The sequence below is a fragment of the Onychomys torridus genome, chromosome X, assembly GCF_903995425.1.
Source record: "Onychomys torridus chromosome X, mOncTor1.1, whole genome shotgun sequence".
NCBI classification, from domain to species: Eukaryota; Metazoa; Chordata; class Mammalia; order Rodentia; family Cricetidae; genus Onychomys; species Onychomys torridus.
This window is the reverse complement of record NC_050466.1, coordinates 3,743,386-3,768,193: the sequence shown is the minus strand read 5'-3', so window position 1 is coordinate 3,768,193 and position 24,808 is coordinate 3,743,386. Positions and strand designations below refer to the sequence as shown.

Below are 24,808 nucleotides of genomic sequence, written 5' to 3'. Positions count from 1 at the left end.
TACCTAGAAAACTTAACTAACATGACTAAAAGTTTGATTATCATATACGACCAATTATTAATCTGTATTTCTTAACTATACACTACAATTTCAAATGAGTTGCACAAACCAAATACTTACAGAAAGACCATCCCACTGCAGCATACTATCAGCCTTATGTCACATGGGGTATACCATCTAGCTCCCGAATCAATCAGGTGAAAGCAAAGCCATCCCCAGTCCCTGGAAGCCCTTCACAAATCTTTAGAGTCTTCCATTCTGAACAAAGAAACAAAGAATTACCTAGACAAACCTGTATGTTATAACAAGGGTCTTCCCCCCATGTGCATGCCTCTGTTTCCTCATCTTCAGTTTTATCTGTTCGTCTGCCATGGATTTTGAGAAACTCGTCATCCAAGAAAGACACTTTTGACAGTTTCTGCTTCTGTGAATACTTGTCCAGGGCCTGCTTCTTGAGACCAAAGCAAACATCTTGTAAAACTTAAGTTTCTCCCAAGCACTCTTCATTTACATACTGGTCTGTTTTCTCTCCTGTGGGAAAATGTTGCTAAAAACTTAACAGAGCTGGTCTGGTGGTCTGCCCTGGGGGACCCAGTGCTGTGATTTCCCAAAAGTCCCCCATGCATTTGAATATCCTACAATTCAATGTGTGCAGGAAAGAAAGATTACTGCTCTGCCATCTGTCCACATGGCTTGTGCACTGGCCATTGATTGAGGTCACCACACATGTTTGTCTGTTCACATGTATTAACAACTGGTAGAATTCAAGAGAATAAGTAACAATATTGTTCCATGACAAAAGTTTTCTGTGGGCTCCCATTTCTTGAGGAATTTTAAGTTATGAAAGCATATACCAAACCACTGTCTCAAAGGATAAAATATTGTAATACCTTGAGCCAGAAATACATTTTCCCCAAACACAAATTTTATCATTGAATTTAGAGACTAAACTTGACGACAATTTATTTCTCTAGAGAAGACTGAGTATATGGCTTTTCCTAGTGGCTATTAAATTGAATAAATGCATACATATAATTTTCTTAATTGCAAATCATATAAGATGGTTTAGACAGAAATTTTTGAAACACACAGAAAAGTTTGATAGTGCTAATATTCTTGTACTATACGTAATACTTTAAATTTTATGCCAGTAATGTATGATCATCATATTTTGCTATTTTCCCCAGAAGCTCATTTGCAAGTACAAGGTAATCGAGGCCTTTAATATACACTTACTGAATTAAGTAGAAAGTGTGATTATGAATCATCAAACCAGAGATGAGTAAACAAACCAAGGATAAAATAACTTCTTTGATTTTAATATAGTATTTTAGGAACATATTACACAGTAAAATATTGTTGGAGTAGTTGAGGTTTAAACAGATGTTATCTTCACTTGCTTTCTTGGAAGGAGAGATTCAGATGAAAATGTCACAAAATACTATGTTTTTAGAGGGCTCTGAGGCCTACCTTTAATTCCCTTAAAGGGACTTTTGTATGATAAAAGGTACACTGTATTACTTTATTAGTTTAACAAAGAATTCTACAGCCACATCTTTGGCTTTATCTTTAGATAATGTTTCCTTGGCAGTGACCTATATTTATCTTTGTTAAAAAGCTAATCAAATATGTTTTCCCCTGATCAGCAGAGAGTGTGGTCCCAGGGGTTGCCTGAATCTCTGAATTGTATCACACTCTACATATACCGGTTTTACATGTACATTCATACCTGTGATAAATTTCCAATTTATAAATTATGCAAAGAGATTGACAATTTTAGAACAGAATAATCATATCTATACTGTAATAAGTTATAAAATAACCACAACTATATTATAAATGTTATAGAAATATGGTTTCTCTTAAATATATATTTAATACAATGCTCATGCTTCTAGTGACGATGTGAGACAATCCAATGCCTATATGATGAAGTTAGCTGAATGACTAAGCCTTTATGCTCTGGTTGTAGCTTCTGCATCTGGAGTTAGTATAGCCTTCATGAGTTCATAGATAAAAGATTCGTCCCCTTATAGACCACAGCAACTTCAGCTTGTGAGCTTTTTCTTTCCTACATTGGAATTTTTTCTTATTTATTTATTTATTTATTTATTTATTTATTTATTTATTTATTTTTGTATCATCAGCTTGATACAGTATACATTCTTATCCTAATAATGAAATGTTTCATTGAGGCTTGCCCAGTAATTGAGTAAAACCAAAACTTATAAACCACAGTCATTCTGGGGTCCCCACTGCTATGTAGCCTCCCTGGTTTTGTGGGTTGCAGTCTGATTGTTTTTTGCTTTATCTAGGAAAATTTAACTTTTTTAACTAAAAGAATAACTTTGCAGCTTCTCTCTGGTATATTTAAGTTGCCAGCTCCTGTGCTTTGAAGTAAAATAAGGCCACATGAACACAGATACTACGATACCATAATAATTGATCTTAAAGCAAATAGCTCTGGGATGATGAATGGGTGAACATTATAAACAACATGCATACTCTGGATAAAGATAATTCAGGTTTAGGTCAGACTATGTGATTTTGTCATGCTATTTAGGATGGTATGTAGTGAAAAGTCTTGGGTTAAACATTCATGGAATTTTCCATATAGTATTGTTGAACCTCTGTTATGCATGGCTGACAAACTGCAGAAAAGAAAATATTCATTTCCTTGGTCAAAATAATCACATTTAAATCCCAGTATCCCCATGTGGCTACTGCTTACTCCATTAGGTACTGCCCATAAAGGCCATTTCCATCACTGTAGAATGTGTCACTGGACATGACTAGTATTGACAAAATCAATCTGATCTAATGTAAATAAATACTTCTTTTGCTTTTTGTTTGTTTGTTTGTTTGGTTCTTGATACATGATCTCACTGTGTTATCCAGGCTGGCCTTGAACTTATGGCTGTTGTCTTGCCTCAGCCTCCCAGATGCTTCAATTACAGAGGTAGATAGCTTCCTCTTGCTTCAAACGTGTTTTCTTGCTTATCCCACACTAGAAAGATTCCAGTATTACGGGGGCCTTACATATTTCTTTAGAAAATATGTTAGCATGTGTCATAGTAAAGAATGCTATAAAAGCATGATTCTTAATTCTTATGTCACAGAGCCTTATTAAACTCTAGTTAATGTTATCATCTTTTCTCCCATGAAAGTGAGTTTATATACTAAAAATGTGTTCCAGTTGATTCTGGAGTAGGAGATAGTTCTCAAGTGAAACATTCTAGCACACAGTGAATTCTATCTGCTTTCTCAGTGACTTTAGTATAATTTTAAGTATAAAATATTAAGAATGCAGAATGAAGTAAAAAAAATAAATCCAATCCTTTTGACTGATAACATAACACAGAACCAATACATCTGCCAGTTAAGATTATGCATCATGTTGAATGAACAGAGCCTTTTAGCCAACTGGCTAGGTTTTCTCAATCCCAAAGTCCCTACACTCCACCGAATGGTAAGAAAGTTTATGGAGGGAGGAAAGGAATAGTGTAGTCATCTTCCAAACTCTAGATGCCTCATAGAGTTTCAATGCAAACAATGTATTCTAAGTGGAAAGGAGAGAGCCCAGGAAGACCCCTCCTTGAACTGTGGGGAAGTTGTGAACAGTTACTTTTAAAAGACCTTTTGAATTAGAAGAAGTTTCTGCAAGGAGAGCAGAATTTTAAATGGAATTGGCTTTAAGTATAGCTGAGGGACAGAATCATCCATGGCTTTGGATTCCTGGTTTCTGGGCCAGCTTGCCTTTGTGTGGAAGCAGCACTGGAGCATGCTTTCCAAAGAGTGGTAATTTGAACCATATGCAGACTGAAATGATTGCCACATTAAACCTCAGTTAAGGGACTTCGAAAGGGATCGCCTTTTATATAGAAACCTTATGAGAAAAAGCCCCGTTCTCTCTGTATAACAGTCCTGGCTATCCTGGAGCTCACTCTGTAGACCAGGCTGACTTCAAACTCAGAGATCCACCTGGCTCTGCCTCCCGAGTGCTGGAATTAAAGGTGTGCACCACCATGGTCCGGCTGTTTCCTCCCTTTCTTACGTTGTGGAAAATCTTTAGCTAATGTGTATGATTCTTTTTTCAGTAAGCCCAACTTCCTGAACACATCGATTGAGTTTGTCTTTTACTTTTTGGGATCTCTATTTTGTAGACTCCTCACCAGGTATTTTATAGAAGTTGATCTATATATTCAAGTTGAATATAAACTGGATTTTTTTTTCTTTTTCTTTTTTGTTTTTTTGAGACAGGGTTTCTCCATGTAGTTTTGAAGTCTGTCTTGGATCTTGCTCTGTAGACCAGGCTTGTCTCAAACTCATAGAGAGCCACCTGGCTCTGCCTTCCAAGTGCTGGGATTAAAGGTGTGCACCACCACTGCCCGGAAATGTTTTTGGAAAAACAATTAATATCCATTTATTTTCTTTGAACTTGTTAAAAGTTAATGATAGGAAGTCTTCATGTTTATATCAGCTTGAATGTATTCAGCTGCAAGAAACAAACAGTACTATTCACAGTGGCTTAGACTGAAAGGACATTTATCATTGACAAAATATGGAGAGGTAGCTGATATCTAAAGGTTGTTTAGTAGTCAAATGAGGTCATCGAAGACCTCAGGTTTTTTTTTTTTTTTATTATTCATCCATTCTACCATCCTCAGATTAAATCTTCAATCCTAAGACTTTGTGCCTTGTGCTAACAAAATGGCTGCTGCAGTCTCAACCATTATATAATACCCTTCAAAGTCAGAAGGAAGGAAAAAGAGGGGCGAGTCTTGTCCTTTTGAATGTGTATGTTTTCTCTTGGGGAATGTTTTTGCAGTATGATCCTCCCACAAACAGAATTATTTTCATTTGCCTAATTTTAGTTTCCATGAAGCAATTATTGGAAAGGGCAATCTATTTTAACATGGAGTCATGATTTCTTCCCTGGGGAAGGGCATCTTAGAGCTAACGCAACCTCTGATTTTTTAAGAAGGGACTAGCCAGGTTTGGTGGTGTATGACTGTAACTCCAGCAGTTTGATAAGTAGCAGAAGCAGGAGGATTGTAGGTTTATGGTCTGTGCAGACTACAAAACAAGTTCTAGATTAACTTAGGCAATTTAGTAAAACCCTGTCTAAAATAAAAAGTTAAAAAAAAACATTGAAAATACAGCTCACTGGTTCAATCTCCAGTATTAAAATGAATACATGAATGAATGAATGAATGTATCAATCAATCAATCAATTAACTAGTAAGCAAGAGGTCTAGGATTTGGTTCTCAGAACTGCACAAAAAAGAAAAGTGAACAGAAGGAATGAGATCATGGCTACCGGATATCGGACTGGCAGATTCTATCACGCACAGATCCTTCATCTTGCTCTTCTCTTGTTCCTTGCATACTTGCTTTGGCACTACTCAAGAGGCCACTTGCCTGTCAGTAATCCCAAAGCCTACCACCCCATGTGTGAAAACGCAGGAGCAGAAGGCAGTAAGGCTTAAGGAAAATAGCATGATGGGGTTGGAGGTCAGACAAACTAGATTTGAGTGTCCAATTTACACCATTCATTAGCTAGAAAACCTTGCATAGGAAGGCTAAGCAGTACCTATCATAGGCTCACAGTGTGTATTTCTCTTTCCAAAAGAATTCACTTGGTCAGAAAACATCTTGCTGTTATGTGAAAGGATAAACTAGTCAGAAAGTAGAAGGAAAGTTTAACTGTAGCTGCTTTTACAATCCTCACTCAAGATTTTGTGGGTGGACCAGGGGCAGGCAGGGATGGGAACAGGAAATCAAGTAGGGAGTAGAAGATGGAGGGAGAGACTACTGGGAAAGACTACTGGAATTGGGCATGGGTGATATAGGAACCTGGTGGGTGCAGTAGAAACTCCACAGAATCTATGAGTGACCCTAGGAAAGACTCCTACTAATGGGGGATAGGGAACCTGGACTGGCCATCTTCTATAACCAGGCAAGATTCCTAGCAGTAGGACTGGAACATCAACCCAGCCATGAAACCTTCAACTTACAATCTGTCCTGCCTCCGTGATGTACTGGGGTAATGGAGACACAGAACTTGTAGAAGTGGCCAATCAATTACTGGTCCAACTTGAGGCTTGACATTTCCTGGATGGCCAGGAACCAGAAATTGAATAGCCCAGAGACCTAGGATAGATCCAAACATGACTGGCAAGAAAAAAGATGTCAATGAAATGATTCCTAGTGATATTCTGCTATACTCATAGATTGTTGCCTAGTCCAAGGGTCATCAGTGAGGCTTCCTCTAGCAACTGATGGGAGCAGATGCAGAGACCCACAGCCAAACATTAAACAGAGCTTGGGGAATCCCACAGAAGACGGGGAGGAAGGATTATAGGAGCCAGAGGGGTTGAGGACACCAGGAGAACACAGTCCGCAGAATCAACTAAGCAGAGCTCATGGGGGCTCACAGAGACTGAAGCTGCAGTCACAGAGCCTGATGGGTCTGTGCTACGTCCTCTATTTAATTTATCTATATTCTTTAGCTTGGGGATTTTGTTGGATTCTTAATAATGGGAGTGGGGATGTCTCTGGTTCTTTTGCCTGCTCATGGGACCCTTTTCCTCCTACTAGGTTGCTTTGTCCAGGCTTGATATGAAGATTTATTTATACCTAGTCCTATTGCATCTTATTATTATTAGTTTGGTTGATATCACTGGGAGATCTGCTTTTTTTTTAAAAGGGAAACAGAGGAGGAGTGGATCTGGGGAAGTGGGAGTTGAAGGGGGAAGTGGGAGGAGTAGAAGGAAGAGAAACTGCAGCCAGGATGTAATGTAAGAGAGAATTTAAAAAATAAAAATAAAACAAAACAAAATCCTCATTTAGCCAACCCACATAAAAGTCCCCTCTCACATTGTCAAAAGATTTGTAGATGGTAGCAATTACTAAGAGAAAGCTGCTCAATTCTCTCTCACTGTGATAAAATACTTGAGAAAAGATCAACTTAAAGTAGGGAAGGATTCTCTTGGCTCACAGTTTCAGTACATGGTCAGCTGTTTCCATTGTTTGGTGACCTGTGGCAAAGCAGAGCATTATTGACAAGCACCTGGGCCAGAGAAGGCTGCTCACTTCATAATATCCAAGAATGGGGGGAGACAGGGCTGGAGTCCCACAGTCCTATAATCTTCTCCAAGGGCCCACTACCAATATTGCCACCCAGAGGGCCAATCTTTTGGACATAGAGGCCTTCGGGGACATTTCAGAACCTTACTGTAGCAGCAGAAAACACACACACACACACACACACACACACACACACACACACACACACACACACCACTCATTGCTGTGTTGGTTGCTTAAATATTTGCTAAAGGTTAATGTAGGAAACAAACTCCTCACTAGGTATTTTGGGCAAAAGGAAAGTAAATTAGATGGATTCTAACAAGGGAAGTCAGGAAGTCTGTATCAGTGGTCAAAGGTCAAGCTGATTCTGTCACTCTAAGGTGAGAAAACTGTTGTTTGACCGCCATCACTGCCAATGTCACATTCTGTCCATCTCACAATGCTGGTGAGAGGCCAGGGGCATGGCATCTCACTGCTGTTAACACATCTACCACAGCATATTTTCTGCATGTACAACTTAGGAAAATATTAATTCTTTCCTTAATACCAACTGTTGGCTAATGGGATTTCATGGAACTTAAAAGCTCTGTACTGCAAAGGGCATTTGAGCAAATAATGGGAGAAAAAAATTCTTTCCATCTGATAGAGGGTTAGTGTCTAGATTATATAAAGAACTCAAAACTAAATATCAAGAAAATAAATGACCCAATAAAAAATTGGCCCAAGAACTAAAAGATGGCAAAAACTATTTTATTTTATTTTATTTTTTGAGCTGAGGATCGAACCCACAAGTGCTCTACCACTGAGCTAAATCCCCAACCCCAAAAACTATTTTAAATGTTCAACTATTTAAATGTTGGCTATTAGGGTGATACAAACTGAAAATACATTGATGGTTCATCTTTCCCCAGTCAAAATGACTAAGATAGATACAACAGCAACAAAGATTGTAGGGAAAGGAGAACACTGATTCACCGTTGGTGGAAGTGCAAAGTGACGCAACCACTATGGAAATCAGTGGGGAGTTTCCTCCAAAAGCTCGAAATATGTCAACCATCTTATCCCTCTGTACCATCACCATACTCAGAGGACTTTATAGCTTAATACAGAGATGTATGACCATGTATATTCATTGCTGCTCTCTTCACAATAGCCAGGAAAATAAAATAGCCTAGATGCCAACCAGTTAATGAGTGAAAAATGAAAATGTTGTACATGTACCCATGGTATTCAGTTATAAAGAAAAATGAAATTATGACATTTTTGGGTAAATGGTTGGAGCTGGAAATAATTGTTCTGGGTGAGATAACCCATTTTCAGATATGCATATTGAAATTGGAGTATCTCTAGTTTTCAGGAATATAGTAAGGGACCAGAGTGTGCGTTTGAGGGGTCTCAATAGGAATGGATAGAACACATGTGGTATATAAGGGGAACAGGAAATAATGGAACAGGAAAGGCTAAATGGGATGGGGGAGAAAAGGACAGGGTAGAGGAAGGGATACAAGGAGACCTTTTGGAAAGTCATATGAAAACCCACTACTGTGAAAGCTTTCCATAATATGAACCTGTATAAAAAGAGTTTAAATAGAGCTACCTATATATAACAGGGTGTCTTAGATAGGGTTACTCTTGCTGTGATAAAACACCATGATCAAAAGTGACTTAGAAAGAAAAGGGTTTATTTTACTCACAGTTTCATATAATAGTTGGATCCTTAAAAGCAATCAAGGCAAGAATTCAAACAGAGCAGGAACCTGGAGGCAGGAGATGATTGCAGAGGCCATGGAAAGGTGCTGTCTACTGGTGTGCTCCTCTTGGCATGTTCAGCCTACTTTCATATAGAACCCAGGACCACTAGCCCAGGGATGACCCCACCCACAATGGACTGGGCCCTCCCATTGATCGCTAATTAAGAAAATGTCTACAGCCAGATCTTATGGAGGCAATTTATCAGCTGAGGTTCCCTCCTCTCAGATGATTCTAGCTTGTGTCACATTGATATAAAACTACCCAGCATATAGGATGATGATGCTTCCATAATACAATAGGCTAGAAATAAAAAGCCCAGTTCCAGGAAGGAGTTACATCTTTTGGATTTATTAGCCAGTGTGCACCTGTCGACTTCCAACATTACAAGCTATTGTCATTGCTCTTAATTATTGTCTAGAAATGATGACAAGACCCTGTTGTTGAAGGTACTACGTATTTGAGTCACAGGGCATGGAGAAAACAAGCTGGTATTGATGTGGTTATTTTAATGCTAATGAGTAGCATTCATATTGCTGGAGAGTTCAATGCACACCACTTGGGGAGAAAATTAATCAGTACTTTTACCTGGCTATGAACACTGTGAACCATAATAATGACTAGTCTGGCAAGACACACCCACTAGTGTAACTGAGAGTAGCCAGCTACTTTCTGATTGTATTTAAACCCTATTTAACAGCTCATATAGTTACCATTAGCTGAACTAAAACCTATGGCTGGCTAGACCATAGGTCCTTGGGGGAGAATCTAATACTATTATTCTGCTAAAGGGATGAAGTAAACTGCCTCCAAGTCTTATCTTTATATCCATAGTGCATCTTTCAACCTTCACCAGAGAAGCTACTTTCTGCAGCAGGTGGTGATGAATACAAAGACTCACAACTGGTCCACATGCAGAGAATAAGATACAGTGGAGTGCTCAGTCCCAAATGGGATGTATGTATCACACTCCTGCAAGGCTCGGGGATCATCCCAGAAGATGGGGCAGAAAGACTGTAAGAGCTAGAGGTAGTTGATGTCTGCAGTGAAAAAGTATTTGTGGGGTTCGGGATTTAGCTCAGTGGTAGAGTGCTTGCCTAGCAAGCGCAAGGCCTGGGGTTCGATCCTCAGCTCCAAAAAAAAAAAAAGAAAAAGTATTTGTGAGACATGACAAATCTGTTACACTTATGAACTCACTGCAGTTGTGGCTTCTTGCACAAAATCAAGCCAGCCAAATTTCCAGCATTGGTGAGGGAGGACTCATCTCCAGCTGAAGTGCTATTGCAATTCATGACTTCTTGTGCTGGCTTTCTTGGGCTGCCAGCCCCCAAAGCATGGCATGAAGACTCATTAATTATAAAAGCTCGGCCTTAGCTAGGCTTATTTCTAGCTAGTTTTTAAAATTTAACCCATTTCTATTAATCTCTGTGCTGCCCTGAGGCTCATTTACCTCATCTATGTACTGTCCACCCTGCTTTCCTGCTTCCTTCATGTCTGGCTGTCTGGTTCCCCTTTTCTCTTTGCACACCAACCCCACCTGTCCCTCCTCTGCCACTCAGCTTTTTGTTAGACCAATCATGTGCCTTAGGCAGGCAAGGTGAAACAGCAACACATCTTTATATGGTTAAGCAAATGCAGCAGAAACAAAAGAAACACATTTACACAGTTATTATATTGTATATTATATACATAAACAATTATTCTGCAACACAAACAAATGCAACACATCTTTACATAGTTAAACAAATATTCTATTCCACAACTTCTGTGAGAGGGAGAGTCAGTTTTCTTCAGGGATGCAGCCCCTGAGAGGCTATTCATCCTCCAGTAGCTTCACCCATTCACATACATGCATCACTGAATGGAGTCGATGGAGAATCGGAGAAGGAAGAGGGGAAAGAAGGAGGGACAGATCACATGAAGTTGGAAGAGAAAAATGGTAGTGAAAATATAGGATGGAATGGAAGGGAGGGAATGGGTGGATCTTATCAAAACACATTACATGCATGTATGAAATTCTCAAATAACAAATACATGAAGAGTAATGCCTTCCCTTTCTTCTTTCAAATCTCTAAAATGCAGATTTGCCCAGAATAATTGTGGGCAAATCTAGGAGTAGGGGACTCTAGGAACTGTGCTTTGTAAACTCCCTACCTCCAAAATACTGATAAGCAGCGAAACAGAAGATTCTGTAACTGGGAGCCCCTAAACAAGATTTGGTGTGGCTCATCTAATCATACATATTTTACAATATGATAACTTATTCCACAAAGGATTTGTGGTTGAAAGCAGGCCATTGTGAAATACCTCTTTGTGGCTTCCGATTCTCTGAGCCTTGAACATCTGGTTGTATTATTATGATATACATGATAAAATCATGCCTTCCACAAAGCATTTGCAAGTCCGGTTCAGCTAAGAGATTCGACCTAGGCACCAAGAAATGTAAATACTGCACCAGACAATTAGTATTAAGTGCTGTGGGCAGTGGTGCTACAGTCCTTGGGATATATGGAGTTCCTGGGGGAGCTGAGGCTTCTGCTTTCAGGACTCATAGAATAGTAAGAACTAAGAATATTGGCTTGATTGTTGACGTGTTTTATTGTAGAAAAGATCAACCAGGCAAGCAGGGTGACTGCCACCCAGCTCTAAAATAAATACACAGAGGCTTTTCTTACTTATGGATGCTCAGCCTTAGCTTGGCTTGTTTCTTACCAGCTTTTCTTAAATTATCCCATCTACCTTTTGCCTCTAGGCTTTTCCTGTTCTCCTACTTCTGTAAATCTTACTCTTACTCCATGGCTTGCTGTGTAGCTGGGTGGCTGGTCCCTGGAGTCCTCCTTCTCCTCTGGATGCTAGATCTCCTCTTCTCCCAGAATTCTCCTTCTATATATTTTCCCTGCCTGCAAGCCCTGCCTATCCTTTCTCCTGCCTTGCTATTGGCCATTCAGTTCTTTATTAGACCATCAGATATTTTAGACAGGCACAGTAACACAGCTTCACAGAGTTAAATAAATGCAACATAAAAGTAACACACCTTAAAATAATATTCTACAACAGCAGGCCATATTTAATCATGAGACATACACTTCTATGTTTGTCCAAGGCAATCTTCAGTTACATGCTAGACACCCATATATTCCTAGAATTCGTGCAAATGACTGAGTTCTTTAAACCTGGCCCAGAAACTCAGGTATGTGGAATTAAAGGACCTTGGAATTTGTGGTTTGGGGGATATTTTCTCATTATGTTTTGGAGCTACAAAAACCATTAAAGTTCTAGCCTTTGAAAGTTTAAGGCTTGAAATAATGGATTTTTTAATAAGCATATGGAGACAGTTAAAGTGAACTATGTGAATAGGATTGGTCTGGGGAAAAGTGTGGAGCCAGAGCCCCAAGAAACACCTATGTCTACATGGCAGACTGATGAGAAGTTGTGTCCAGAGACTGTTCAGAACAGAAGAAAAACCAAGGAAGCTAGTGTGAAAAAAAAAGTTTATGGAATAGGTGGGTGCCAATTCATTCTGAAACCAGGAGGATAGCATGTGTGTGTGTGTGTGTGTGTGTGTGTGTGTGTGTGTGTGTGTGTGTTTGTGTGTGTGTGTGTGTGTGTTTGTGTGTGTGTTCACTGCTCATGGTGTTGTTCCTTTTAAAATGTGAGTGATTAAAGGTTCACATGGAATTTTGTCATTTCCTTGGGTATACGTGCAGCAATGGAATGACTGGACCACGGGATCTAAAACCAGACTTTATGTTTCTTGGTTGCATTCCTAGGTTTCATGTTCACACCCTCACCATTTGATATGAAACAAAGAAAATTCTGTAACTTTGCACAGTCTGAATCAGGTGGTTCAGCCAAGGGATCAGGTGAGGAAATCCACAACCGAGCAGAACAAAGGGAAGGCCTTCTCTGTCTGGGAAATTCTCTCCAAATGGTCACACTTCAGCTGGCTTCCTTTCCTCATTTTTTCACTTCCATATTCTGCATCTCTCATCAAGAACACCAGTGAAACAGGGACCATTAATTATGAGCTGCCCTTGCACAGACGTTTGCCTAAGCTCTTAGGAGAGACATTCCTTTTCTAGTTCAGTGGAAGGTGCCTGGGAAGTAGATGTGTGGCTAAAATGGTGCTAAGTTAAGGGTTGGTGATCAGACTGAAGTACCTAACTATAGGATTGCTGTATTGAAATCTGAGATTTGCTTACTGCTTCAAATGATAAAGATCCATTACTTATAGGAATTCATTCAATATTCACAAAATGACTTGCCTTTAACTGCCAACTGAGATCATTGAAAATAATACTGTCTTTCCCCCCTACACCTGAGCCTATGGGTTTTGAGGGTAGTAAGACTGTAGGAGTCCACAGAGGTTTTCTAGTGAGATGGGAGCTTGCTTTACTCAGCAGGGCTGCATAAGAGGATGACTGGACCACGGGGCCGGGTACCAGGTGTTTGGAAGGGTGTATACTTGGCTGTATCTAGCAAGGGGGAGATCTTTTGCCTTGTACCATGGAATTGTTATAAAAAGCCCTTTTGAATAAAGTTCTGGACCATTGGGTATTGACCCAGGTCCTCCAGAAGCTGTCCTGTGTTTCTGTCTTTTCTCCCATTGGCTAGGCCTATCATTCTATCTACAAGTTTCTCATCCCTCTCTTCTCAAGAGTACCCTGGGAAAGGTGGGGGTAGGACCCCCACATAAGATGCCCAAAGAAATTTTACTTTATCCTAAGGTAGACGAGAAACTCTGAATAAATACCAAGGGTCCTCAGTTTCAGCCTTTATTTCCCACAAATGTGCCAAGGCAGCTATTTCTTTTGTCATTGAGATAAGACATTTGTTTTCCCTTCTTGGCCTCTGCCCACATTCATTTCGGCAGATGAACCTATTTCAGGTACTACAAACACTAGATTCTACTGGATTGTCTTTGCTGGAGGAACTGCAGGTTTAGTCTGAGTCACACACATTTTACAGTGTCTGCTCTGGCATGAGCTTCATATACATTGGCATCATCTCAGAGTGAAGTTGACTCTCTTTCCCGATTCCAAAATTTCAGATGGCCCCGTGTGATTCCAAAAACAGTCTGAGGTTCATTTTGATTGGCTTTAGCCATCACAGCCCAACCAGGTTCACTCTGAGAGGTTCCTGTCCATTTATGAATGGCCACAGATGCTTCTGCTCTTGGCTCTGCATTCTAATAGCACCCCTTGCATGGATTATGCCCAAGCAACGCTTTCAAATAATGCGTCCATACTGTGTGGCTCTTCTTGCTGCAGTTTCTGTTCTTTTTTTATTGTAGGATCTGGAGACTCACCACTAGAAGACGATGGAGTCTGGTATTCACACTCTCTGTATAAAGGTGAATGCTTTGCTTATGTGCTGATGAGGACCTGCTAAGGCCAGGAGGATTTTTCTTTAAGGCTGTGCAGAGCAGACTGTAATAAAGTGACCAGACAACACATTGAAGTTCTAATTCTCTGTCCAGGAAGATAAATATTTAAAAGTAAATGTGCATAGGCACTCATCCTTCCAAAAGGAAAACTAAGGGAAGAAAAAGAAATCCCAGAAGTGCTGCCTTTCAGCACCCCATGGTCATTTTATTCTCCTAAATGTCTTTACTGTCCGCACTTCTGCAAAGGCAAGCTGTAGCTGATGAAAGTGAAAATCAAGCCTGATTCATACATTACAGCTCGAACTGTTCAGAGCAAACCCCCAAGGTGATCTCTGCACCCAGTGCTGCTAATGTACTGACTGAATGGAGAATGAGAAACTTGATTTTCATGAGCTCACCTCATGCTCTGTCTGAGCCCAGCATGGCTCCTAAAATGATAAGTAAAGTGTGTTGTTGCTCAAATGAATTTTAACTTAATCATAAGAAATCCAGCTCTACATATTTCCACCAGTATCCACTCCCAGCAGGTATATAAAGCCTAATCAAGAACCTTCTATACTGGCTCAGGTAAGTATATCCACAGATACTCCTATTGCTGTTCCTTTGAAGTCAGGGAGCTCAGGGTGGAAATGAAGGTAAATTTAAATGTTTTTCATCTGAAATTGCTCCTTCTTATTGCAAAGGAAAACTCTGAAAAAAATAGGCTGGTAAAGTTCCATTTTGACATTTGGCCCAAGAATGCATTCGTACTCTGGCAAGAAAGTACTACCCTAGATTGTCATGACCTTTCTGAACTATCAGGGAATTGAAGTAGTTCTGGTCAGCCTTTGCCTAAAGACTGTCCTTCAGTTTTCCAGAGAAGTGGGCAGTCTTTGTAGACAATAGTGCCTGTGCCCAGGTGTGTTTCCACATTTTCTTTGATTTCTGACCGCAAAAGCTCATTTGTCAAATAATGTCTATCCTCATCGTCTTGGGCATTAAGTAATCCAACCAAGCACAAAATTTCTAGTCAGATGTTTGGACATACTCTGATTCATAAAACTTCCTGAAAGGTTTGTTTTAGAAGCCCTTTCTGAGTCTCTAGTTGAAAAACATTCCTAAAACGCATGCAATGTAAAGACTACTTACATAGTAGGGGTTGCCCCGTGTCCTTAGGACATTGTGCTCAGTGTCTATCCTCACCTTACAGAGATCATATACATAAAAATACGTCTATCCCAGAACCTTCCATGAATGTCTAAGAATAAATCTTTTCATGATACATTATTTCTGCTGTCAGTTAAATAGCTTGCTGGCAGGAATCATCACACTATATATTTCATATGTATGTACAGACACACTAAAACATGTTATGTATCTTCAGTTTTTACAATAGAGAGTTATTTTTTTCTTCTTGGTATCACTGTTATGATGAGACTTGAACCTCGACCTTTATTCATGCTAAACAACTGTCTATTCAAGAGTCGGACCTCAGCTTTTAAGTGTCATTAATGTTAAAAGTTAGAGGTCAGCCATGATTAACTGTGGGATTATCTCTGGAATACTAAGCTCCTCAGTGTCTGGTACAGAGTATATACTCAATAACTGATTTGAATTAAATCAAATTTAAAAGAAGAAAAATTAAATAGCATACAGTGGGTTCCCAGGATGTAACATCTATTTATTGATTTGTTTTTATTTATTTACTTATTTGAGTGCTGGGGATGAAATTTAGGCTTGATGGTTTTGCTTGGGATACCATAATAAATTCCCACTAATTAAGGGAAGGAGAAGGTCCATAGAGAAGTGTCAGTATTATCCCCTATTTATGCAAGAGGGACCCAAGGGTGATAGAAAGTGGGAAGTGAGTTCTGCGTCACTCATTCAGCTGACAGATGCTGCACTGGACTCTGAACAGATGTTCTGGCTCATATCCATAATGCACTAGTAGCCCTCATTAGCCTGCCACACCACGCTGCCTACTCCACAGACTCCATTTAATTAGAGTGCTTATCACATTGGCCCAGGAAGATGCAAAGGCTTTCCTGATTAATCAGTTTGGATGTCTACTTGGTAAACCTTGTCTTTACTTCAACAGTACATGATCTTCCTTCCTCAAAGCCTCTATGTTAAACATTTTGTTAATTCACTTTGACTTAACTCATGGTGCTTATATGCACTTTAAATTCAAATCATTCATTCACATTCCTATTGCTGTTACTAAGGAACTGTTAGACTGTCAAAACACCTTCCAAAGATTTGTCTTGGAAAGTAATCAAAAATAAAATGCCTTTTACAAATAAATGAATACAAGATTTTTTTTTCCTCCACCTGATAACAACATCACATCTTTTGGATATGTGGTCAATACTGATAGAAGAATTTGAAGAATCAAAATGAGGGAGAAAAATCTGCTAATTACATGCTACATTCAAATATGTAAATTTGTTGTATATGAAAGCACACAGAGACCTTATATAGAACATAAATATACATAGTACGTGAAGACTGCATGTATAATGTCTTCCAGAAAGTAAGAGTTCCAGGAAGGCCTGTAGGCCTGAGGTGAGCTCTGTACATCTATATCCACATGGTGGAAGTGAATAAACTCTAGGGTACGCTCCCATCAATCTATGTAGACCATCTAGGGAATGTTACCTGAGTCTTGAATTTCGGATCCACTTGCAACTTTCTGAAAACCATTATATGATAATAAAAAAAAAAGTATTAGTCAAAGGGAACCTGAGAGCACCAGAGTAAAAAAAAGGTGTCCTATTGGCAAAGCCTGGACTTTATCAAGACTGACAAGCAGGCAGAAGCATGTCCTTAGGAGAGAATTCCTGGGCAAAGCGGAATAAGGCCTGTGTTCCTTCCTGGCCACATGATGGCGAACTTACCCCGTTTACTGACTGCACAGGTGTCTGTGGGGGATGAAGAGCCAGGCAACTGCAGGACAGTAGCACTTCTTCAGAGCATTAACTCCACTCCCACCCTGAGACTCGATGGAGCTTATTGCTGGTCCCCAGATAGTGCAGGAACTCCCCGACTAAGATGGTAGTCTTGCCCTTCTTTTGCATGACTCTCAGAGAGTATCTTCCAAAGACAGGAGAAGTTCAGCTTTATGAGTGATATCCTAAGAATGCTCTGGCCAGATGTCCTAGTTTACTTCTCTGTTGCTGTGATAAAACACTGACCAAAGAAACTTGGATAGGAAAGGCCTTTTTATTTCTTTTTTGGCTTACAGGATAAGTCCATTATTAGGGGAAGCCAAAGCAGGAATTTAAGGCAGGATCCTGGAGGCAGGAACTGAAGCAGAGGCTTAGATAGGCATGCTGCTAACTGGCTTGTTCTTCATAGCATGCTTAGCTTGCTTTCTTATACACAGTATCCAGGACCAGCTGCCCAGAGTTGACAACACCCACCTCTGTGATCTGGGCCATTCCTCATCGATCTTTAAGCAAGACATGCCCTTTGGGGGTTCACATATCAGATATTTATATTATGATTCATAACAGCAGAAAAATTACAGTTATGAAATAGTGACAAAAATAATTTTATGGTGGAAGTCACCACAACATGAGGGTGTTAAAGGGTCACAGCATTAGAAAAGTTGAGAACCACTGCCATAGTCCAATCTGATGGAGACAATTCTTCAGTTGAAGTTCTGTCTCTCCACATGACTCCAGTTTGTGTCAAGTTTACAAAAACTAGTCAATGCAGCAACTATGAGACCAATATCAAAGCACCCTGTAGATTTCTATCTGAGGTGGGTGTTACTGTGTTACCTAAACAGGGCATAACTGGGGAGGTATGAAAAGGGGAATAATTGTTCCATGAGTGTAAGCCACAATGACACTCTGTTATGAACACTGGTGTAGCTTAGTTCAAATTAGTAAGCAAGAACACTGTGGTTTTCATTATAGAGAATATGCATATAGCTGGATGGAAGCCACAGTTAATTGTCTGTGTTATAAATTCACTATGGTATCAATTAGTCTCTAGAGGATATCATGTTAAGGTAAATACTAGAAGGAGCAAGTGCTTATTGAACATTTACTTTTTGCTCAGCACTGTGCTAGGCAATGGATATATAGTTGAGGTAGCTTGTCCACGTGATACAACTAATTAGAGATACTTGGATTCATATTTAGTCGTGTCTGACAGCCAGTCTCATAGCCATAACCTTCTTATGTGCAAATATCTAATACATGGGGTACCATTGGAAGTCCAGAATCTGCCCGGGAGCTGATCTGGGAGTGCAAGAGTGAAGGGCTCCCCTGTTTACACCTGCTGCTTCTTATTTCTCCTGTCCTTTGTTTCTTCCTGTAGACACGCCATGGTGCTCGCCCATCAAGGTGAAGTATGGGGATGTGTACTGCAGGGCCCCTCCAGGGGGATACTACAAAACAGCCTTGGGGACCAGGTGTGACATTCGCTGCAGGAAGGGCTACGAGCTTCAGGGTTCTTCCCAGCTCATCTGCCAGTCAAACAAGCGCTGGTCGGATAAGGTCATCTGCAAACGTGAGTAGACCAGGCCTGGGCTGAGTCCTCAGGGGCAAAACTGTTTTGCTATGAGACGAAGCTTCGCACTGAGTGGTGACTTGAAGCCAGTTGGTTTCTCCATTACAGCAGAGGGGTGTGTGCTTCTTTTTGAAGGAAGGGTATGGTGCACCTTTGGGAAAAGAATGGATAAGAGACTTTTCCCAGCACACTGGCGATATTTGTTCAGTAAATACAAGGTTCCAAATAGTTGTTGGTGATTTAGAAACAAATAGGACACTTCTAGGGCTTGTCAGAACACCACAGAGGTAACTGGGTAGAAGTGAAAGCCATGTGATAGGTCCCTGGGAGTAGAGGTAAATGAAAGAAAATCATGAAAAGCAAATGTTCTGAGGAGTGGGACTTAGGGATACAAGGAAGAGTCCCTAAAGAAGTGATGCTTTAACCAAGTGATGGCGGCTCACGCCTTTAATCCCAGCACTTGGGAGGCAGAGGCAGGCGGATCTCTGTGAGTTCGAGGCCAGCCTGGGCTACAGAGTGAGTTCCAGGACAGGCAGCAAAGCTATAAGAAACCTTGTCTCTAAAATCACCCTCTCTCCACAAAAAAAGGGGGGGGGGAAGAAAACAAAAGTAATGCTTAGTCCATGTGAGGGAGTGGGTCTGGGAAGAAGTTGATGTCGCATTTGAGGGGCAGTGTCTTAAAGCTGGTCTGTGTCATTCCTTGCTTGCTGGCTAACTCTGGAGGCAGGCAGACCACCTTCAAGATAAGTCCTCCAGTATTCCAACAGTAGACCTATAGCTGCTACAGCATTGGTCAAGCCTTTATTGTGCAAAGTTGCCATCCCTTATTGATTGCCTAATTTCCAAGTCTTTAACATACATCCAAGTTTTGCACAGTATGTGATAGATATGGTTGGGGAAACTGAGGTTCAGGACTGTAGCCATGTAGTATATATACACTTAGCAATGTTTCACCAGGTTTCCCTGTGACCCGTTCCTAGTTCCTGGTATCTTCCCACCTTCTGAATGCTTTGTTGCTGCGTTTCTTTTTGTTTTCATTTTCCCCTAGAACTGGGATGTGAGCCCAGGGCCTGGCAAATGCTGGGCAAATCTGCCACTCTGCTATATCTCTAGCTTTAAAAATGAACAAACAAACAAGCAAACAAACAAACAAGCAAACGTTTTTATTTTAAGGCAGGATCCCAACAAGTTGAAAGGCTGATGGGAGCTCAGTTTGTAGCCCAGGCTGATTTTGAACTGGCCATCTTCCTGCTTCAGTGTCCTGAGTAGCTGGGATTGCAGAGACAGCCACACTTGCCCCCTTCCACTTTCTTCAGAGAAAGAAGAAAACCTCTTACAGAAAACTTTTTCTTCCTGCTGCTTCTCTACCTCCTTCTTATTTATTTGGTTGTTTAGTTGTTTATTGTAGTCTAGGAAATCTTGCCTCAGTCTCCTGGGATCTTGGAATTACAAGTGTGAACCACCAGCCCAGCTTTGACTTGATTTGATTTTTTCTTATAAGGGAAAGGCTCTCCCATGGACAGTCCTGTCCAATGACTGAGTGGTAGAGGGTGGTTCCAGGTGTGGAAGCTGAATGGGAACTGCCTTCTTCCCTCCCTGAAGGAGACTGACTCTGCTATCCATCACCCCTTGCCAGGGCCCTCCTCATCTTTCTCCCGTTTCCCCATTTTTTTCAACTGGTCTCCCCTGGTAACACTTTCTTCCAAAAGTGTTAGCATGCAAATCCATCTCTCAGGTTTGTTTCTGGGGAATTCAGGCTAAGACAATGGTGCAGCTGGGATACCAGCCACCTGGTATATGTGATGTGAAACTTAATGTCTTCTGTGTGGCACACAAGGAGCCATTGTTTAATGCCATGTGTTATATTGCAGCAAACTGTTTGCTACATGCTTTCAGAGTGTCAGGATTCTGAGCTTATGGATACAAACTAAGAAACATGGAATATTTGGTTCTCTCCTTTTCAGAAAAACGATGCCCTACCCTTGCCATGCCAGCAAATGGAGGGTTCAAGTGTGTTGATGGTGCCTACTTTAACTCTCGGTGTGAGTACTATTGTTCGCCAGGATACACATTGAAAGGGGAACGGACAGTCACATGTATGGACAACAAAGCCTGGAGTGGCCGACCAGCCTCCTGTGTGGGTAAGAAAATGCCACAGGCCTCAGGAGCCACATCCTGGGAGAGGAGCAGTAGGTCTTTGTTGGTCTAATACACATGAAAGGAAACAACAGTGTTCCATGTTTGCAACCCAAACAGCCAACATTGCATTCAGTAGCTCCTGAGCTTATAGGCCCAGCCCCAGACCTTAGTCTCTATCTTAGTTGGCTTCAATGCAGCCTGCTTCCAGCTGACTTGTCCAGCTCCTAGACCTGTTCTTATCACTCCTGGGAACTAATCAGAAATGTCAATTCTCATGGCCCTCTCTACTTCTTGAATTTAAAATTCTGGAGGTAGGGCTCAGCACTTTGTGCTTTCAGAGGCCCTCTAGGGATTTTAAAGTCTTCAAATAGAAAGGGACAAATCTTAGGTATTTTTGCTTCTCAAATTTTCAGTACCTGGGAATTTTCTGGGGACCTTAAGAAAAATGCAGATTTGAACTCAGCAGGTCTTGGAAGTCAGGCTTGGGGGGGGATTCATCCTGTAAGGGAAGGTTTCTGAACTTTGGATTTGAACCCACTAAATGCTTAGTGACAATATCCCCACACCCTGTCCCCAGGCTAGTTGTAGCTATCAGAAATGTCTCTAGACATATTTTCAGTGGTTCTGGGGAAGAAAAATAACCCCTCCATTGACAATCACTTGCCAAATAGAGTGGGTTCTCACCATAGCTACTTATAATTGCCACCTGGGTACCTTTTAGTGACCTACCTTAGAGACTCTGACTCAATTAACCCGACAAAGAGGCAGCTGGGGGAAGCCAATAGGGCTCTAAAAACGTCTCAGATTATTATTTTTCTGCTGGAGATCTGAAAGTAGCATTAGAAATTCCCCAGGGAAATACGAATTCCCTTCCCACCTGAGATGAGCAAGCTTAGAAACTCTAGGTTGTGTCCAACAATCTGCTTCTATAAAAGCCAGGAAAGGTGATTCTGTTGTGAGCCTAAGTTGGAAAACCTGCTTTAGGAGTTCAAATGAGGAAGTTTAATATCTTTATACTAAAAAATACTGTCCTTAGATAGGATGCATCAACCCCAGGAGGAAGACGGTTAGGAAAACAGAATCATGAGAGCCCTGCAGATATAGAAAACCACCTTTGGATTCTGGTATTTCTGTAGGCATTGAGGCACCCAGCTATAGGACAGTGTTTTCTGCTGGAATCTCCAAAGTGCTGGTATTGTATTGAAGTTCCTCTGCCACAGAGGATCATTTACTCCTAAACTGTGGAGCTGCCAGGTCCTACCCTCAGAGAACATTAAAACACAATCCTACATTTGTTGAGAATTTCATACAGTATTTAGATCATATTCACCCCTAACTCCCATCCCCCACTTTTCTATGGATGAGAGCTGAGCATAGGCTAGAAGAGCAACAACAGTGAAATGGTAGTGTCAGCCACAACTCTACACTCCCATGTAATTGACACCATGATGGACGAGAAGGAAGAGCTCAAGAAATAATCATTGAAGGTGCTACCAGAAATCTAATGGCTTCTCCTGGCCTTCCTGCCCTCTATATCCTATCAGTGAGACCTTTGTGGCACCCAGCTAACAAAGGAATCTACACAAATATTGTTTTAAGATATAGTGCTGGCCCTAAAGGGAACAATATGGCAAAGCTGATTCCCACAAAGTATTTGGCCAAAGCACTTTTATCTGAAGATGTGGCATCTCCACTGCTGAGAAGGCCTGCTTGGTGGGGACAGATAGAATGTGCTGGAGATGATGGTGGGTGTGGGGGTGAGATCTGGGCATACCCATGGCTAAATCCATGTGTTCAGAGCAGAAGGGTACCCCATGGATGCTGCCTTTGGTATGTATCTTCTGTGCTTTGCTGTGTGCAAACTAGCTCTTAAAAGCAACCCAGAGGAAATTAATCAAATCTCTGTTCTTGTATTGGAAGGAGCAGAGGTCACAGTGTGGGAGAGGAGAAGCCCCAAACTCTTTCTGCTAAGCAAGCTTTGGCAGAACACTCTAGGGACATGTTGTTCAGATTTCCAGATTGTGCACAACAATGGAAAGAAAATGCTGATTGTTCTCAAAAAGCAACAAGCATGTCTAAAGCCAGACCAGATGGCCCTGGAACTTGCCCAGAGGGAGAGGGAAGGAAGTAAGAAATGAACCCCAATTTCAGGCAATTTATCTTACCGTTTGCTGAGACAACTTTCAAGTGTACTGGAGGAATGGAAATTGTGTATACAACCAGGCAGGGATGGGAAGTGGAGTGCAGGGTCCCCAAGAGCTTAGAGCTCTAAGGTAAATGAAAAGGAACAGAGAGAGTAAGCAGTGCTTTCTGTGATTTCAGCGACAGACAAGCTGGAGTTTATCCCCAGTGAGTTCTGCTCCAAAGCTATCATTTATTCTTTGGCTTTATTAATACGTTTGCCTGTGTGCTGGCAGGAACAGGCTTCCTTGAGCATAACTCAGAGCCTCAGCCTATTTTAGGAGCTGACACATGGCGCTTGAGTTGTTCCCAGGTTTCCACACAACCTTAAACAGCACATTTTGGCCCGCACTGTGCAGAGTGCTAGGAAAGCTAACCCAGTTCTCTTGCAAACTGGGAAGGCTGGGCATTCTTTGACTCCAAGGTGGTCAGTTCTGGGGTCTGGTTAATTTGTAAGTGCCACAAGTCAAAATTAATTCTCTGCCTCAGACTAAAGTCCAATTCAGTTATTTAAGAAATAAACGGGGTCATATGGGTAGAGGGAAAGCATACTATAAGGTGCAGGGGAGTGAAGAAGTTAAGAAGCCCTTTCCCCCATTGACTGAAACTAGCATTGTGCGCTGAGATATTTTTAATTTCTGTCCATTTTCATTTATTTGGTTCCATAGAACTATGGACAGTAAGAGTGAACACAAATCCTCATTTAGCAACCTTGTTTTAAGTAGACATACGTTTCTGCTATGGACCAAAACAAGAAGAAAAAAGGAGAGTTTTAAAAGCATGGATGAAGAAAATTTAGCAAATGCCTCTTGACACGAAGAGAATGCCCGTTTTTTGTTTGTTTGTTTGTATTTGTTTTTTGTTTTTTGTTTTTTGTTTTTTTTTGTTTTTGCTTTAAAAAAGGACAATGAACAAACCAGCTTGATTGTTGAAATTCCTCTCTCTTTTTTATATCTTCTACAGAGTGGACCATGATTCAGTAACACAAGTTAAATCCTTGAAGGCAATATATCTTTGAGATATAAGATATGGAAATTGATGGCAAATGATTTGTTATCTGATGCATGGGGGATATTTGTTGGGCTTCAATTCACTACTCCATTGCTATCAGAGGGTTAGGAATAAGTGCACCAGTACACTGTTATAGGTTATTTTAGATGAATGTGTTTCCTGGGCTGGTAAGGAATACAATACATAAACACATACATCACATACCATCAGGAATCTAATTCCAGTTTTACAACTGCTTGGTTGACGGAAATACCGGTCCCATTTTTGGCTCACATAATTTACCACTGTGACTGAAGAGGCAGACTTTAGTGAGCGGCCTTCTCGACTATAAATGAGTCAACAGTTGGGTACCTTTGCTTGTGCTGCTTGCTCACTGCTTCCCTTCTTGTTTCTTTGGTTGCTTCTGGAAAGTTCCTTGAAATCTTGCAGTGCCAAAGAAATGGAAGCACTTTCCAGAGGCATCCACGGGCATTGTCCTTTGGCTGGAGAAAGGCAAACAATCGGGCAAGCTTTCTAAGACAAGTTTTCTTCTGCCTTGGCAGTCAGGTCTTCATGCGCCCCCAGAACCAGATGGCTCTGGCCTCCATCATCACTCTTAGATTCTTTGAAAAAATCAACTTCTATTTGAAACACAGTTGTATAAGTTTCTCCTCCCTTCCCTCCCTCCAGCCCTCAGACTCTCACATTTCTCTCACTCATCTGTGGTTGTGCAACAGAATGCCCAGAACTAAATGGCTTCAAGTAGCTAAA

The 24,808-nt window shown here is 40.9% G+C and overlaps 1 protein-coding gene across 2 annotated transcripts in view; it reads left to right on the top strand.

The window, feature by feature from the left end:
- Srpx (sushi repeat containing protein X-linked) overlaps window positions 1-24,808 on the top strand; it is a 79,272-nt gene that overhangs the window by 33,802 nt on the left and 20,662 nt on the right. The window contains exons 2-4 of one of the 2 annotated variants that reach the window (XM_036175471.1): window positions 14,135-14,194; window positions 18,536-18,727; window positions 20,692-20,868. In XM_036175471.1, the coding sequence (XP_036031364.1) occupies window positions 14,135-14,194; window positions 18,536-18,727; window positions 20,692-20,868 (429 nt within the window). The remainder of the gene's footprint in view (window positions 1-14,134; window positions 14,195-18,535; window positions 18,728-20,691; window positions 20,869-24,808) is intronic. The other variant, XM_036175472.1, reaches the window with a different exon arrangement.